We start from the raw sequence: 17,519 nt of genomic DNA on the forward strand, positions 1-17,519 counted from the left end.
AGGTAGGCCGAATAAATAATAATTCGTTTTCTTCGATTGAGGTGCTGAATCACCGGATCTTCAGCACGCCGCGCGGAACCAGGTTACTACCGTATTAACCAATCACAAACGGTCTTTCATCACATCTAGGGAGGGCTAATAACAAATGAGGGCACTATGTATGCATAGTTTAAATAGTTTAGTTAATTAATTTCTTCACGTAAGTTGTGATGGTGTGACAAATCATCGCGAGTTCAAGTCCAAGTAGATGACTTTTGTTTATTTATCGCAAGTGTTGCCACATGAAAATTCAATATCATCGTACTCGAGAATTTGCTGGATTTTATATGTTTAATGACAGGGACACGATAATTAAAAAATTACTCAGTCAATATATACGATTTACGATCCTCGCGTGTGATGCAGTTTCAACCAATCACGTTCACGTATTTACATAGGCTATGTAATATAATATACTGGAAAGTGAGCCTCACTCAAAATGATGAAATTCCTCAGCAATCAAGAAGCATGGCACTGGATTGATCGCTAAAATAATGTTCGAATTAGAATAAAAAAGCTTGCGACATTTCATAGTTAATTTTTTATTAAATGTCTGTAAAGTAATTCTATGTGTGTAGTAAACAGCAAAAATACCATTGCCTCGCACCTTGTGTGTGTGTGTGTGTGTGTGTGTGGAGATTCCTCACTGCATGATCCGGCCAGCGACGTTTGTTGTTGTAGAAACTTTATTCAGTTGCTTAACGTTCATCGTGGAGGCGAAATACATTCGCCAGTTTGGTTCGCTAAATTGTAGAAGACGACAAGAAACTCAAATCGCGAAAATAAAAGGTCGCGAAATAGTTGGAAATGTAAATTCGTGAACATTTAAGGGACGCAAACATTTTGGGCTTTACAGTAGTTCAGTGGTACAATTGAGGAATTCCCCTTTAGGATGAGGATTTAAATCACCTATTAGTTGGTTCTACGCCGATAGTTTACTATAGAACTTTTACAATGAACATAAAAGGTCACTAGAACATTTCATTTATTAACTATGCATTGGCATGTGGATTGACAATCACCACCAATCCACACTATCATCGATGAGCTTGTAAATAAGAAACAAAGCTATCACACTGAGAATATGTAATACGTAGTTCCTTTTTGTTATTGATTGGTGAAAAACTAAAAAAAGTAGACTACGATCGTTTTGCCAATAGCTTGCTATAGGAGTGTCATTCCCGGCCAACTAGAGGTGTAATTTATCATGAATTTTACGTGCGAGAGAACCATTTCCAGCCATCTAGGGTTGGCATCTATTATATTAATGCTACTAAATTTGTTGCATAATCTCCTCCGAAACCACTAAATGAATGAACACTAGGCTATCAATTTTAAGGATAAACACTAAAAAAAGGCAAAAAATTACAGTAATTTTATGTCTCAGCAGCCATGTTTCGAGAGTTGTTACGTCACATATCAACTATGCAACCTCCTCTGTTGTCTACCACAATGACCCGAAGTGTTTAGTATCGGCAGCTGGCCAACCGTATTGACTGATCTCATTGTTCGAGTTTTAATTAATTACACGTATTCCTTGAACATAATGTATTTCGTAAATCACTGCTATCTCAGTGAGTAAAACGCCCTGGCCATTGATATCAATGCCCAGTACAGTAAAGTTCGAATCAGCGAAATGTGTAAATAATAACAACTAAGTATCACAACTTAAAGCAACAAATCAAAACTAGACCACAATTATAAAATAAAAATAAACACACACAAACAAAATGAATCCAAGTGGTTTGATACTTTGTTGAATATGAAAACAACTTACCACCACAATTACAGAAAACAATAACAATTAACAGTGTCAACCTGTTAGTGGCGGTTTCATCGCTGTTGGTTGTCAACTGAATAAATAAACAATTTGTCGTTTCGTTTGTATGGTTTTTTCATTCAATTTATGTCTTTTTATATTATCTATAGCTAAATGTGACCCATTGCATACACATCACTTTTTCTGAGCATAATTAAAAACAAAGCTCTCACAAAAACCAAAAAATCAAATAATACACCACGAAAAACACTCAAAATATATAGTTTGGTATTTTATACTATTGTTAGGGGCCGTGTCAAAATTACATTACTTTGTGTAATGGGCTCTTTGGTAAAAACTGATGAGAATTAATTATCTGCTTTTCAGTTGTTGTAGGTCTTCTTTTTCATACTCACTAATAGATCTCGAATTTTTTTTGTCTCCTGCCTCATATCTATATTTTTAGCAAAGTTCTGTAAGTTAGCTTCACATTTATCTAAGTAATTTTCAACATAGAATGAATGCTCTTTCCACGTGGTGCATCTTGTTCAATTGAATCTATCAAATTCTTATAATTGAATCTAACAAATTCTTTGAATAAACGTCGCACACCTTCCAAACCCTCCCGAACAATAAATGTCCGGGGTGTTTATTTTGAATAAATAGGAATTAATATTGTTTATTTTTAAATTGTTGTATTCTCATTTCTAGGATTATAAATTCCACATGGATAGTCAGAGCCATAGAAACGCCATTAATCAAATCAAGATGGTTGCCAACTTCCAAACCGATCAAGCAAAAGCTCGTATCCAGGCTCAACAACATCTACGCATGATTGAGGGAAAGTATGTTAATTTTTATATTAAACAATACCATATCGGCAATTGCCAAACCATTTTTTGACTGGCTCCCAGGACAGAATCTTTTTTAGTATACTTAATGAACATGTTAATATCAACAAAAGTATTTTCGGATTTAATTGAAATATTATTAGTATTTTGTCCACAGTCTAAGTTTCAATGACTGTATAGAAAGTCAAATTTGTACCAAGCTAGTTAAAATTATAAATAAAAATAATTTATATAATGGTACAGTCTATTTCAGTGATGTTACTAACACAGTGTTACTGTAACACATAACTTTTTTAAATTGATGACTTGTTATTTAAGGTCAGCACATTTTTTTTAATCCAATTATTATTTTTTCATAACATTTTCAATTATTACAATCTTCTTAGAGTAAATTAAATACAAATTAATAGTTGAGGACTAGCTACTTACCAAAATATAGTTGCCAGAGTTCACATCTTGACTTGTTAAAAATAACAGGATTTTTTTCTTTGTCAAAACAGCACCATCACTCATACAAATTATTTGGAAAATAGGCCTACTGTATGATTTTGTATTCTATCTAATTGGTTTAAATTAATGTAATTTTTTTTTGGTATGCCATTTTAAGTAGTATTGGTTAAATAATTATGTTTGTAAGTAAATAATAGGTTTTATTTACGTATTAAATGTTTAATATAAATCAAACACAGGCACGGAATAAATTCTAAATTGCCCGGTGATGTACTGAAAATTAATTACTTATTTTACAACAATAAAGATGAGAAAATCTGTGAGAATGAGAAAAATTTACCAACCAACATTCAAACCCGAAACCTTCTGCTTGATATGCAGATGCCCTACCATTAGACCACTGGGGCTTTCATGGTATTGTTCAAACTTGATAGCAACTCTTTAAATAGCCATGGTACGGCCGAACAGCACTAGTTCTCAATTTTACACACGGGCAGCAGCGATTAAATTGACACACCCTCATCTTTCAGTATATTTATTCACAAAGTGGGATATCCCAAGATATACTTTTACAAAATAAATAAACTAATGTAAATGTGCATTTACCAGGAGTAAAGGAGGCACCATTGGCAGTAAGAATAGGGCAGTTAGTAAATTTAGCAGTGAAACAGCTAGAGATAGAAGCAACACAGCTGCAACTCGTGGTGATCGTCATTTCTGTCGGGAATGCCAGATATTTTTTAATGGATCAACAATCAATCATCGTGAAACATCCAGCCATCAGGTATTTCATTCTAAAGTTAAAATTATTGTTGTTTATTTTAATCAAGATGTAATTATGTTTAATATAATTATATTTAATTATTTTTTCATAATTAGGGAGCATTTATTTGGTTATACATGTTACCATATTACATACAAAAAATAAACAACAAAAATATTTCCCCCTAAAAACAACAATAAATGCCCTTTGATGTTTTTTCGAATTAATATGGTCGCACCAAAGACCATAGTGAATTTTAAAAACATTAATGGAAAAAGATTTGAAATGATCTTTAAAAACATTAATGGAAAAAGATTTGAAATTATCCTCTATGGTGTGACACACATTTAGGTAATTATAATGTACTTAATTACCCTGCTGATCTATATTATTGGCAAAAACATTGTGCAATAAGTAATAATCATGTGGAAATATATTTCACATTTACGCCTGGCAAAGAAGCACACACTATGCTCCCTCAAACCTCATGTTATTAGGAAATTGAGACCCATCTGGAAAATATGTATTGAGCTCTAGTTCTGTCTATATTCCCATTAAAATTACAATACATTTTGAGACTTTTATTTATCTACATTACTTTATCTGTTCATATTTTGAATTTTGCTATGGGTTTTCACTAGGTTGATGACGAGTTAAACAAACTTTGAGTATGCTTCAACGTTCTTTAGCATTCAGACCTTCATTTTCTAAGCTCCTAAAAATGATCTAAGGAGAGCAAAAAATATCACTCCTTAATTAAAAATACATTAATAGACATTTTCCACGATGGTGAATATAAATAGAATTTTTCAACGATGAAAGAGGTGAACTAGCAAACTTCTAATTATAGTAACAATGTTCAGTTGATTGACTAAAGATGCAGACAAAAAAAACAAATATGTAAATAACGAGCTCCTTGAAAATGTAAGTGGAGTTTTTGAGTGCTCTTCTCTTATTTCTTTAAATGAAGGTCTGCATTGCCTAATATACCATTTGGTACCAATACTTTACCCTGTCAATTTGTTCCATCTTCTTTCTTTTCACTTTGACCTTTATTCAAACACGTATTTGAATAAAAGACAAAAAAAAAACAAATAGTAATATTGCCTGTTGTAGCATGTAGCTTGTGAAAAGTACATTTTATTTGTAAGTAGTAAACATTTTAAAGGATTGTGTAAATATTATATTTGATCTTTAAAACCACTTGTAAGATTTCTGTAAACAGATACTATATTTCTCGAGCCACCAGTTGCACTCTTTACAATCTTCCTGTAGGATGCTAAGAGGCGTGTACAGCAGAGTCAAAGATATTGTAAGATATGTAATACTACGTTCAAGGACAACGAAAAGTGCCAAGCTCATTGCAATTCTGAACGTCATAAGAAGGTATTTCCGTTAACCTCAACCTATTGATTTTTTGTCTGCCTCTTCACAATTGATTACTTATATGTGATATAAGTACAGTATCTATAATATGTTTCAACCATTGACAAGTTAAGGTATAGCTGAGCTGTTTAGCTGTTCCCTTTTTTGAATTAATATTAATAGTGTGCATTCACTTCGCTCCTGTGTTTATTTCTTTGTAATTATAACATGAGCATTGTCATACGTCATCCATTATTACTGCTTATATTTTACCTGTAGAATCAAAACAAATTGTGTCAAGCTACACTGTTTATTATGTACCTATGTTCATTATTATCTATTATAATTTATAAAGATATTTCGATATTAAAATGTTAATCCTATTATCTGGATCTTTCAAGTTATGGCCTTTTTTATGTTCATCAATATTTTGTCAATTCTAATTAGGAATGTGCGGAAAGGAAGCAGAATAGGGGCTCAGCAAAGTCTGAGGATTATGTCACCGTAGATGCCATTGGAATATTTGAAGAAGAGGTTGATGAGGGCGGTGTAAGCTTATTTTTCTTCTGATTGGTCATCTTTGCAAATATGATTGATCTTCACATCATTTTTTGGCAGTAATTTCTTGGCAATAGGTCATATTGGGTGGAAATGTTTGCTCTTAATGGTCAGAAAAAAAGACGATGAGAATGGCTTTATTTGGTATATATATATATATATATATATACAATCAGTATTGTGGGAGCAAGTTTAGATGACCTTACATCACATGACCTTATTTTACACAAATTATGTTCAAAGAAGTTACTCAACATTTCACAAAAAGAATCAAACCATTTTTTTTTTTTAAATTGTTGGTAATTCTTTTAAATTTGTTAAGAACAAATTATTCAACAAGTCTGAAATAGATAATTTCTTTATTCTTGTTAAACCCTGAACTTTGTTTGAACCACCATCCGGTTTTCTACAAATATTATTTTACTATATCTTTACTAATTGCACCAGTATTAGTACTATTAATGTGGTTTCTGTTGTTAATTTGTTTTGTATGTGTTATTTTCTAATGTAGACACATTCATTCTTCTTTGTTCAGGAGACCTCTGAAGATACAACAAAACAACAAGAATTGGGCAAAGATAAGCCAAATAGCACTAATATAAACCCTAGCCCAGCAGAAGAGGTTTCTCAAAATGAGGTCAAATGTCCTACTGAAACCCCAGAGAAGCCTTCTGAGGAAACCAGTATTGATGCACCAACTGATATTGATACTGATATTCCATCTGAAGTTTCCCATGCCATTGTCTTCAAAATTGAAAAGATTGTTGACCAAGATGAGCCTCTTGATCCAGAAAGTGTTAATGAATGTAGCCAGGATTCTCTGAAATCTCCTGAACCAGAGCCATCTGTAGAACCTGAACCGTTGCCATCTAAGGCACCAGTGCCATCTGGTGAACCTGAACCATTAACATCTGAAGCTACCAAACCAGAAGCTCCTTCAGAATTAAATAATTCTTCAGAAATAAATTCTTCTACTGCCTCTAAGATCCCTGAATCTATTTTTCCAGCATCCACAGCTTTGTGTAAACAAGAAACTGTCTCAACCACAGAGTCTGTGCCTACTCCAGTATCAGCCCCTAAACCCCATCAAATCAAACGCCTTAAACAGACTCGAGAATCCATAAATGAAAGTCCTATTTGCTCTGAAACTGAGGATGAAGAATTAAGCGAGTATGACCCTAATACACCTGTTGGTAGGTTTCTTTACCTTCAACGTCTTTATTTCATTTCTAGTAATTGGTACTGTTGGTTGCCTTTGTCAACTTCAAACCTACTCTTTAATTCTAAGTATTTTGGTTTTTTTTCAGTAACACTCAAATGTAGTTAATATTGTTAATAATGTATGGGATTTTCTACATACTAATTTACATATCCTTTATTCAAGTTTATTCAAAAAAACTGACAGTAGTAAAACTGAATTGCATGTAATGTAAAATTGATAAAATATTTAAAAAGGTGTATATAGATAAAAAAAAATTTTTAATTACAAGTGAAAAACACCAAAATACATAAGAAAAAAGTTGATTTTAAGACGGTTAAATAGGTTAATCACATTTTTTTTCTTCAGATTTCTTTCTTCTTGGAAACATTTTGTAGAATTGTTTATAATTGTTTGTACATTTAACAAATCTTTTACTTTTCAGTTGTTTACTTTACACTTGCCAAATTGTGTTAACATTCATTAGTATGCCCAGGGACAATCTGTAGTTTCATTCTCACCCTACATTTTGGTTTATGTATGACTAAACAGCTTGCCAAGGTCTAGGGTTCAATCCTGATCTAGTACCAGGGTTGTAACTCTCGACTCTTTCAACTCGACTCCCTAAGCCTCAAATGAGACTTAGTTTGTAAGCACGATATTATATACGAAATATTCCTTCAAGAAACATCAGTGTGTCAAATGTGAGCTTGTACAATTCAACAATATTGGAGGAGATAATAATAATTCGCAACAAATTTAGTATATTAATATACAGATGATGGTCTATGACAAATATTTATATACATATTTCTTTTTTTTTTCATTTATTTTGTATTTAAATAATTAGCTTTTCTGTTTTTGGTATTCTCCCCTCATTATCTTTTTTACTGTTAAACTTGAACTATTATCTTGTAAACCAATGTTTAAATTATTTGTCAAAGTAATCTAAGGTCAATCTAAGGCCTCATTTCACCATTTTATCATTTTCTTGAATCCTTGTGCATACTGTACTATTATTAGTTATGGAAAGATATGGATTTGCTAATTATTATACAGTGGAAATGCAATATTGTTACAGTATAGTTCATCTTCTGCTTTTTACTTTTTTGATAAACCAGTACTGTATTTTCTATTGGCAGTATAAGTAAATATAAATTTACTACTCTTACATGATACAAACACAAAACTTAACATCTTTGAGATGGGTCCAGAAGTTTGTTTACCTTATACTGCTTGAATCTAGTAAAGGGTTTTCTTCATTTCATTTACAATTTCATTCTATTTGTTTCAGGCCAATGTTTTGTTGTGCCAGTATCTGGCTATTTTTGCAAGTTGTGCCACAAATTCTATCTCAAGAAGGCTGTTGCAAAGGTGACACACTGCAGTAGCAAGCCACATTTCAATGCTTTAAAAGTAAGACAGTCTTGCTTGCACACATATTTTTTTATTTAAAAAACAGAACCAAGTGTGTTAGAATTCAGAATGTTTTGTCTAACACCATTGCACACTGGTGCCCCAAGTAAATTGTTATCTCCATTGATATACTATTGATCTGTGAAGTGAATCATGTCAAAATAGTTAAATTTGCTGATGATATATGATGATGTATGAAGTTCATAATTTTAGTTAATTGGTCTGATAGAAATTGCCTTAAGCTTTTAATAAAAATAAAACATAAATGAAATGAATCTGAATCTTGGTATCAATATAAACAAAATTAAGAAAATTGTGTTTGACTTTCAGAAGTAAAGTTAAGTATCGAAAGATAGTAATATGTCTGTACCACTAGTGAAAATAAATAAAAAATTGTTATGGAATTATACTAACACTCCCAAAAGTGTAAAAGCAAACCAAGGATTGTACTTTTTGAGAAAATTCAAAAACTTTTAAGATTATCTTATTTTTTTGAGTCGTGGAGACTGCCTCCTCTCAAATAATATATATAATTGTTATAGGTACTCTTGATTGTATAAAGTGTTGTGCATGAAACAACGTGTGAGGGTAGAGCTTTATCACTCTTTTATCAAAAAAGATGGGAGATATTTAAAAAAAACTAGTGGATAAGTTTAAAGACCTCTATCATATCGCTTCGAGTTCTGCCTTTAAGTGAGGGCAAATCGAGAGTAGTAGTAGAGTAGCAGAGCAGAGATTCCATCAGGTAATGAGGGGACCAAACTTGAACAGCATATTCCATTAAAGGCCTAAAAAAAGTTTTATAAAGCGAAATAAACATTTGTTTTTCCATATGACTTTCTGATTCTACCAATCATAGAATTTGCCTTATTAGCGCATTTCTTGGAGTTATTGATGGTTTAAGATCAGAAGTGACAATAATTCTAAGATCACGTTGTTCAACACCATTCATAAAGTATAAAAACTTTTTGTTTCTAGATTCAATGTGAAGAACATTACATTTTGTAAGAAGCCATGTTATACTCGATCCATTCAATTAATTTGTTGATATCATCTTGCAGCATATCAGCATCATTCCACCCAGAAAATTTCCATTTTATATACATTTTAACTTTTATTAAAAATATCCCTCATACTTCATATTTAAAAAAATTGTTTTCAGCATGTACGATTTTCTTGAAAATCACGCCTTTTCGCAATTTGGGGGGATACCTTGTAGTAGGCGTATTAAGGTGCTTATTTGAGGCAAATCCTTCAGATTGTGATAATTTGGTCAAGGGAAAGCCGAAAACAATCCTCACTAAACATGGTTATCCATGGTGTCATTGGAAAGAGAAATTAATACTGATCATTTTATTCCATATCTATATATAAATTTACGTAAGGGCAAAAATCGGTAAATCGCGCGTTATTTCTAGAATGTTTACTCGATGGTATATAAAGTTGGTTCATACTTTTGGTACTGATTTTAACCACCTGATGTAACCCTGTTTACTAATTAAATTGAGTTCGATAATTAGTTATTGACGATTAAAACGAATTTAGGTTCAACGATTTGCCCCAAATAGGGGTGTTTTCTGATCGTGGTATACACTGTCTAATGGATGTCAATTTGAAAAATACCCGCATACAATAATACGAGGACACTTCGCATTTTCTATCTCCTCCTACGAGAATTGTTTTTAATAGCTGAAAACCGGTTGAACAGTTCGAGTACAGCATCATAATGTTGAAGACAGGCCGATTTTCCTTAAAAAATGCTATTTTGATACATTTAATATAGGTTTATACAAATGTATTGATTTGCGATAAATGGAACATTCCAATCTCTGTTCCACAAGTGTCTATTCCCTCAGGCGTCGTAAAGGCAAGTACTGTATACTCATAACAGAAATTCGATCCATTTTTTTTTCAATCTGTGCTGCAGAGGTTGGATATAGATTTTTTTAAACAGATAATGAGCTAGCGTTTTCAGTCGCCGTATATTATGTACAAATCTTTATTATTGCAGTTAAACCACCCCGGGAACCACCCACATCATCACCCTTCCCTCACTGGCATGAGTAGCGTTTTAAAGCCAGTAGAGGATAGGCCTACGGTGGTACGAAGGATCAACAACAACTTTGGTGGGTAGGGTAGGAACCAACTTAAGTATGAATTGGCTCTAGAAACAATTGAAAACCATTAGGCCTACTAATTAAAGATGTATTTTCCCCCAAAATCATGAAAAATAAAGATTTTTAAAATCGGACTTTGAATAGGCCATTTTGCAGTTTTAATGAAGTTGTTCACTTCCATAAGAAAAAAAACAGGGGAAAAAAATTATTTCACCTATAAAAAGACAAAATAAACAGTTAAATTACCCAAAAACTCATTGTCTTCCAGACAATTTGACCATTTTTTGCTTTAAATTACATTTTTCTCAGGTAAATAATTTTTTTTCAGACCCAATTTTTTGTGAGAGTGAATAACTATTATGTGACATTAAAATAACATATTCAACAAAAAAATTCAAATTCAATAAAAAAATATTTTTTTAGGGGGACAATATATCTTTCAGTTGAGTTAGATAATTTAATATTTATTAACGATTAAATCGAATTTATGATTTGCCCCGAATAGAGGTGGTTTTCACAAATTGTTTAACATTATATTATACAGATATTGCCTGCTTAGAGGTGAAATATAAGATTTGACATCCCCGAGGGAATGATATTATGTTCGAGGGAATATATATATCCCGAAGCGGCAGCTGAGGGATATATAATTCCCCGAGAACATAATATCATCCCGAGGGGATGTTAAATCTTATATTTTACCGATATAAAAGGCGATATCTGTTATATTATATAGCCAAGAACAAGTCTGCTGGGTTGGGTGAAGCTAGGCTAGGCCTCCTATTCTATAGTATTTGTATTGTATGTAAACAAGCCTCCTGCCTAGACACCTTACCTTGCGAAGAATAATATACAGATAATTACTAATTAATGATTCCTTGGCAATAAAATATTCACTTAGGCCTAGGTCGTTTAAATTAACAGAAGAATTTCCATCAATAAGCCTATTAATAATAATATTATAATCAGGTAGGCCGAATAAACAATTCGTTGTCTTCTCTTCGAGGAGCCGAATCACCGGATGTTCAGCGCGTACTAGTTACTAGGTTACTACCGTGAGTATTGACCAATCACAAACGGTGTTTCATCACATTTAGGGAGGACTAATAACAAATGAGGGCGCTATGTATGCATAGTTTAGATGATTAATTTCTTCAAGCAACTTCCGTGGCGCAGTGGTTCAAGCGTTGTCTTGCGATGTGACAATTCCACCCGAGTTCAAATCCAGTAGATGACTTTTGTTTATTTATCGGCGAACGCGAGTGTTGCCACACGAAAATTACACAGTCAATATCATCGAACTCGAGAATGTATATGATTATTAACAGGGGACACGATAATTACGCGAAAATTACTCAGTCAATATCATCGTTCTCGAGGATATATACGATTTACGATCCTCGCAGCGATAGTCATGTGACGCAGTTTCAACCAATCACGTTCACGTATTTACATAGGCTATGTAATATAAACATATATACGTCGTAGTGTATCGTTACATGTACTGTACTATTTCAATCGACTAAGACGGTGATAGTTTCAACAAAGTAATTACATCGCAATGTTTTACTGTGTTTAGTGGTATATTATTTGTAAAACATGAAAACAATTAATATTTCGTTACTAAATGGATAAAGAATATATTTAAAAATTGGTCCTCTTTGCACCCATCCTCTTCCCCATCCCTCAACCATAATGTTACATACAAAACACAAATTAAGTTTGTTTAAATTTGACTTAAACAATTGGTCTCATTTTGTGACAAGTTTCTCTTTCGGAAGTAATTCCCAGGGTGCTAATTTTAGTTGAGTACATAAATCAGTGTCTATTTATTCGTTCCTGTAAACGACATGTATTATTGTCCTGCATTATTGTACATTTGAAATCGCCAGTTTTTTAACGCTGAAATTATTATGTATTCGAGAACCATCTGTGGGCACGACCTAGATGGTACGCTAGCGAAGCGAGCGTACCATCTAGTATACAAAAATTCATAGTACATAGTTATTTAGCAATAAAACAAGTCATGTGAAAGGTGAAAAAGTCAACATCTAATTTGATCAAATACCATACTGTTTGGTATCGTTGGATAGCTTTTTTTGTTCTGAATACAGTTTTAACAATATCTGTCCAATTTCGTTAGTACTTTATTGGTCACATGAATTGTTTTAATGCTAAATAACTGTAACTATGAATTTTTATTTTATATGGGTTTAATGGAATAAAATGATCCGTATCAAATTCTCTTTCCAATGAAACCACCATTGATGGATGTTTCAATGTGCAATGTTTCGGCCATTTTGAAATCCAAAATGGCTGCTTTTTCCTGGCTAAATTTTGTGCAACCCTTCCATTCTATGTTTTTGATACCCTAATGAACAACTGTACCAAGTTTCAGAATGTTATCACAATTTGAAGGATTGGTTCCCTTAACACGCCTACTTACGGGAGATCCACCACGCAACTCTTTCTGTTCATGAATTTCATGGTTCGTTGAGAGATACTCGGTCAGAGGCCTAGAAAATATGAAATTATGTATATATATTATTATGTTACCATACCACCATGGTTCCTATGTACATAATTGTAGTTTCTGTTTGTTGTTAATCAAAAGTACTTTACTTAAATTAATACTGATCTTGTTCCAATAATAAACGTAAAATGCGTAAAAAGTTTTATTGTAACAAAATGGAAAGTGATATTAATGCGCAAAATTTCGTCTGCTCTTCAAATACTCTCTCATCATTGGCCAATTAGTAGCCTTTGTTACCTTAGACTTGTGAAACTTGACTAAAAGCTGGACTGCAAACTTCTAACTAGCACTTTTTAAAGTCGAAGTTCGAACTACAACTAAAGTTCGGTTTAATAATATGAGCGTATAACATGACCCTATGCAATCCAATGTGATTGGTAAAGATGCACTGTCTTTTTTTCACCAGGCTATGATATTTTTTGTATTATGTGGTTTAATAGCTTATCTAAAAACAAATAAATTGCAGAGAATAATAAAAAAAATAGCTAAAAAGGTGGAGACGTCCCATCTATTCAATTTAAATGATAAATGACAATAAATTTGAACTTGACCTTGTATTTGACACATTCTATAAGAGTTATCAATTTCAAGTATCAAGTTATCAATATCATATATCACTATTTATAGTTATTTTTTGAAGATAAAATGTTGGTGGTAATAATATTAATAACTTACTGTAACCCAGGCCTGCCAAAAAGTGGTCAGATTGAAACCTCACCAATCATACTGGTGGCTACGTCCCTGTATTAGCTGGGGTTTTTATGGGTCCTCCTAAATACCAAGCCCAACCAATTCCTATCAATTAAAACCAAGCCCTACCAAGTTCAATCAATTATAACCTACCAGTAGGATATATTTAGAGTGTTAATTGCATTTTCATCAATAAAATTATACTTTTAGAGCAATTTTGGAATAAAAAATTATAAATAATTGATCAGCCTTGAGAATGTACAATGCGTCAATAATGTCTGTATGGAGTGAACTAATAGACGTGGACATATGACGGCGAATGTAATGTTGAATTGAGATGGGCTTGGTGTTTAGAAGGACCATAGAGAAATAAGATTTCTCCATGGGAGGACCCAGTTTTATATTAGCAGTTGTAACAAGCCTCTCTGTGTTTAACTATTATATCTACCATTACAAGTTTTCAATAAAATAACATAGAAACTAAACTACCACAATCTTGAAAAAACCCGCATAACTGCATTACGTTTACCAGAATAGATGAACTGCAGATGAAATGTTTTGTCTGAAATGTAATAATAGGAAATGTATGCGAACCATAAACTAATTCATTAATTATCAGTATGTTCAATAATGTCTAAAATATATTAACATTTTTAGATACATATTAATCAAAAGAAAAAGGAAAACAACCCAGTTGAAGTTAAGGAAGAAGTTTAAGCACAAGTGATGGTAAACAACTTTTTTAAACAACTTATAGTTTTTCGCTGGATTTATTTTGTAAATATTTTTTTACAACTATATTATTTTGCATATTATTTGTATAGATAGGCTTACATTTTTTCAACTTATGAGCTGCATTTTGCTTTTTATAAACCACAAAAAATAGAAAAATAATATACAAATATGCTTTGTCTAAACCCATGGGAAGTGGTGCCTTCAACTATTCACTGAGGTGTTTCAGCTCTGATGGCCTTGCTAATTCTGAGGCACAGTGTAAAAATGGCCCATATAGTTGTAACCAGAAACTTGATATAGGCAAAGTGTATTTGTTTTATATTATGGATGAACCACCTACTGTTCTAAATTCTCAATTTATCTGCCACTTCCATCCTAAATTGAATATTGAAACAAGCCAGTGCTTTGGAATGCCTATTATTTACATGGTCTAGGGTCTTGTACTTGCTGGCACAAAATTTAAATTTCATTATTTTTAGGTTGCATTATACAGAAGGAAGGAGGTACTTCTAATTTCACAGACTTAAAAATATTCTAATCAGTAATCTGGCATGTTTAATTTTATTACAAGTTTATTTCAAACTGAACACCATTTTGCTGAACGATGTATAAAATTAAAGCCACTAATTTGTTTTTATCTGTAGGAACACAGAATGTAGACGTCTTACAAGATATACGGTTGTGTTTATTGTGTTGTTGCTACTGAAGAAATGTGTATTGGAATCCATTTAAAAAATAACAAAATTAATGTTATTGAATTGTTTAGGTCTATCTAATCAGATTTAAAAACAATATTATAATAATTGTAATAATTGAATGGTGTTATTGTATTTTTGACACAGCAAACTTGATCACGCTAATATTATTTAAGATAGTCTACTGATTTAAATACCACATGACCAATAAGTACAGACATTTTTATGTAGTGTATTTTGATTTTTACAAACTTTTAATGTCGCATTTTAATTAAGTTTGCACCTATGGCTTTTATCTCTATTTGTTGATTTGTTGCTAGAGTACAATGCTTTTTTTACTAGTTTCTAATTGAATAAAAATTTAAATTGTAACCCTATTTCTGGTGCCGAAAAACTTTTTTTGGTAAAGATGATTGTATACTAGAAATATTTTCGCCAGTGGGCTAATTATTCCACAACTAAAATCAGATTTGTTCGAATAAACATTCCGCTTTGAATAAACACCCCGACGGCAAAAACAATTGAAACTAGAGGGTACTCCGAGAGTACAAACCTCCGCCTACTGTAAAATTCCCCTACATAAAATGCCCCCTGAATATTTTTTTTTATCAGTTCTAAGTCTAAATATGTTAACTGCACACTACAAAGTTGTGGATGACAGTGTGGTGTAATGGTTATGTATCTAGCCTCTCACAGTTGAGATCGCTGGTTCAAGTCCCACTTAGGTTTTTTTTTTTATTATTATTTTTTTATTTCTTTTTTTTTGTTTTTTGTGGACCTTGATCTTTGACCCTGACCTTTCAAAATTTAACCACAATTATATGATGTGTCATTGATCATTGTGGCTAAGTTTGGTGAGAATCGGATAAAAACTGTGGTCTCTAGGCAGTAAAATAGTTTTTTGTTAGTTGTGACCTTGACCTATGACCTTTTCCCCTCAAATTCGAACTCGTCCGAGCTTTTGGGGCATAGATCATTGTTGCCAAATTTGGTGAGAATCGGATAAAAACTGTGGCCTCCAGGCTGTTCACAGACACACAAACACACACACACACACAAACATACAGGGGTGAAAACATAACCTCCTTGGCGGAGGTAATAAACACTGCCTTCGAATAAACGCCCACAGACGTTCATTTTATTCTTCGAATAAACGACTCGCCACACAAAATTTTATTATAACACATTTCAATTTAGTAGAATTTATTGATTTTACCAAGCAAAACGTAATTTTCTCACTACTTATTTGGGTTGTATTTTTTTCATGTGTCTGTCTGTTTGTTTCATTTTATTTTTTCATTTCATTTTTTTCATTTCATTTATTTCATTTCATTTATTTCGTCTTTTATAAATAATAAAAATCACAAGGTACCGAGCACTTTAGGGGGTAGACGGGATTGTCAAACTACATTTGTGCAAACATGTTGCCTTCAAATGTGCAAACAGCCACATTTGTGCAAACATGGCACCCGCAAATGTGCAAATCTGTAAAAATGTATAATCCACTAATGTGCAAACATCACGCCAGTAAATGTACAAACGATTAGTTTTGACGTTAAATGTGCAAATGAAATTCTACAAATGTGCAAATCATTTTTCTAACAATGTTTTCAAGATATAGCCACTGTACTGGCTGAAATAATCTGTTTTGAATATCCGGGGATGCAGGACTGACACGTGGTCGCTGCTTGCTGGAGATGGAGACTTCTATAGTAATACCATTAATATCGCTTAAAGTTGTCCTCTTATTTTAAGGGAAATTCACAAAACATAATGAACTGAGTTCATTAGATTTTATATTATTTTATTTAAAATGTATTTCTGTTATGCGCGATTTGAACAATTTGTGAGGATTTTCTTGCGCAAATCATTTTTTAATTAAAAGGAAAATAATATAGATGAAGTAGGTATATGAATATGTTATAATACTTAAGCGAAGGAAAATGTTATGCGTGATTTAAAATAGCGTAAGATTTCGTTACGTATTTGAATTTGCGCAAGAAATATTTGCGCAATTTTAATAACATTTTATTCTTTTACCTGCATTTATTGTAAATGCATACGGATTTATATGAACTTTGGTTTTATCAAATACTGAAAATACCATGCGCTGTTCGAAATTTTCTGCGCAATTTGAATATTGATAAAATTTGCGCAAGAAAATCGTCAATGAATTTCAAATTGCATAAATTGTTCAAATCGCGCATAACAGAAATACATTAATAAAATAACATAAAATCTAATTAACTCAGTTCATTATGTTTTGTAAATTTCGTTTAATAAGAGGAAAACTATAAGGGACTTAAATTTCAACGGCATGGAAGTTACCATCTCGAGCAAGCAGCGACCA

At 32.4% G+C, this 17,519-nt stretch overlaps 1 protein-coding gene across 2 annotated transcripts in view; it reads left to right on the plus strand.

Annotated features, from left to right (window-relative positions):
* LOC144838026 (uncharacterized) overlaps window positions 1-15,546 on the plus strand; it is a 38,816-nt gene extending 23,270 nt beyond the window's left edge. Inside the window, exons 4-11 of one of the 2 annotated variants that reach the window (XM_078693372.1) lie at window positions 2,510-2,643; window positions 3,709-3,883; window positions 5,138-5,248; window positions 5,675-5,776; window positions 6,321-6,978; window positions 8,278-8,399; window positions 14,397-14,468; window positions 15,119-15,546. In XM_078693372.1, coding sequence (XP_078549498.1) covers window positions 2,510-2,643; window positions 3,709-3,883; window positions 5,138-5,248; window positions 5,675-5,776; window positions 6,321-6,978; window positions 8,278-8,399; window positions 14,397-14,456 — 1,362 coding nt within the window. In that variant the 3' untranslated portion in view covers window positions 14,457-14,468; window positions 15,119-15,546. Of the gene's footprint in view, window positions 1-2,509; window positions 2,644-3,708; window positions 3,884-5,137; window positions 5,249-5,674; window positions 5,777-6,320; window positions 6,979-8,277; window positions 8,400-14,396; window positions 14,477-15,118 lie in introns of both variants that reach the window. The other variant, XM_078693371.1, reaches the window with a different exon arrangement.
* Window positions 15,547-17,519: the final 1,973 nt, after the last annotated feature.

This window comes from Antedon bifida, chromosome 3 (assembly GCF_963402885.1).
Source record: "Antedon bifida chromosome 3, ecAntBifi1.1, whole genome shotgun sequence".
NCBI classification, from domain to species: domain Eukaryota; kingdom Metazoa; phylum Echinodermata; class Crinoidea; order Comatulida; family Antedonidae; genus Antedon; species Antedon bifida.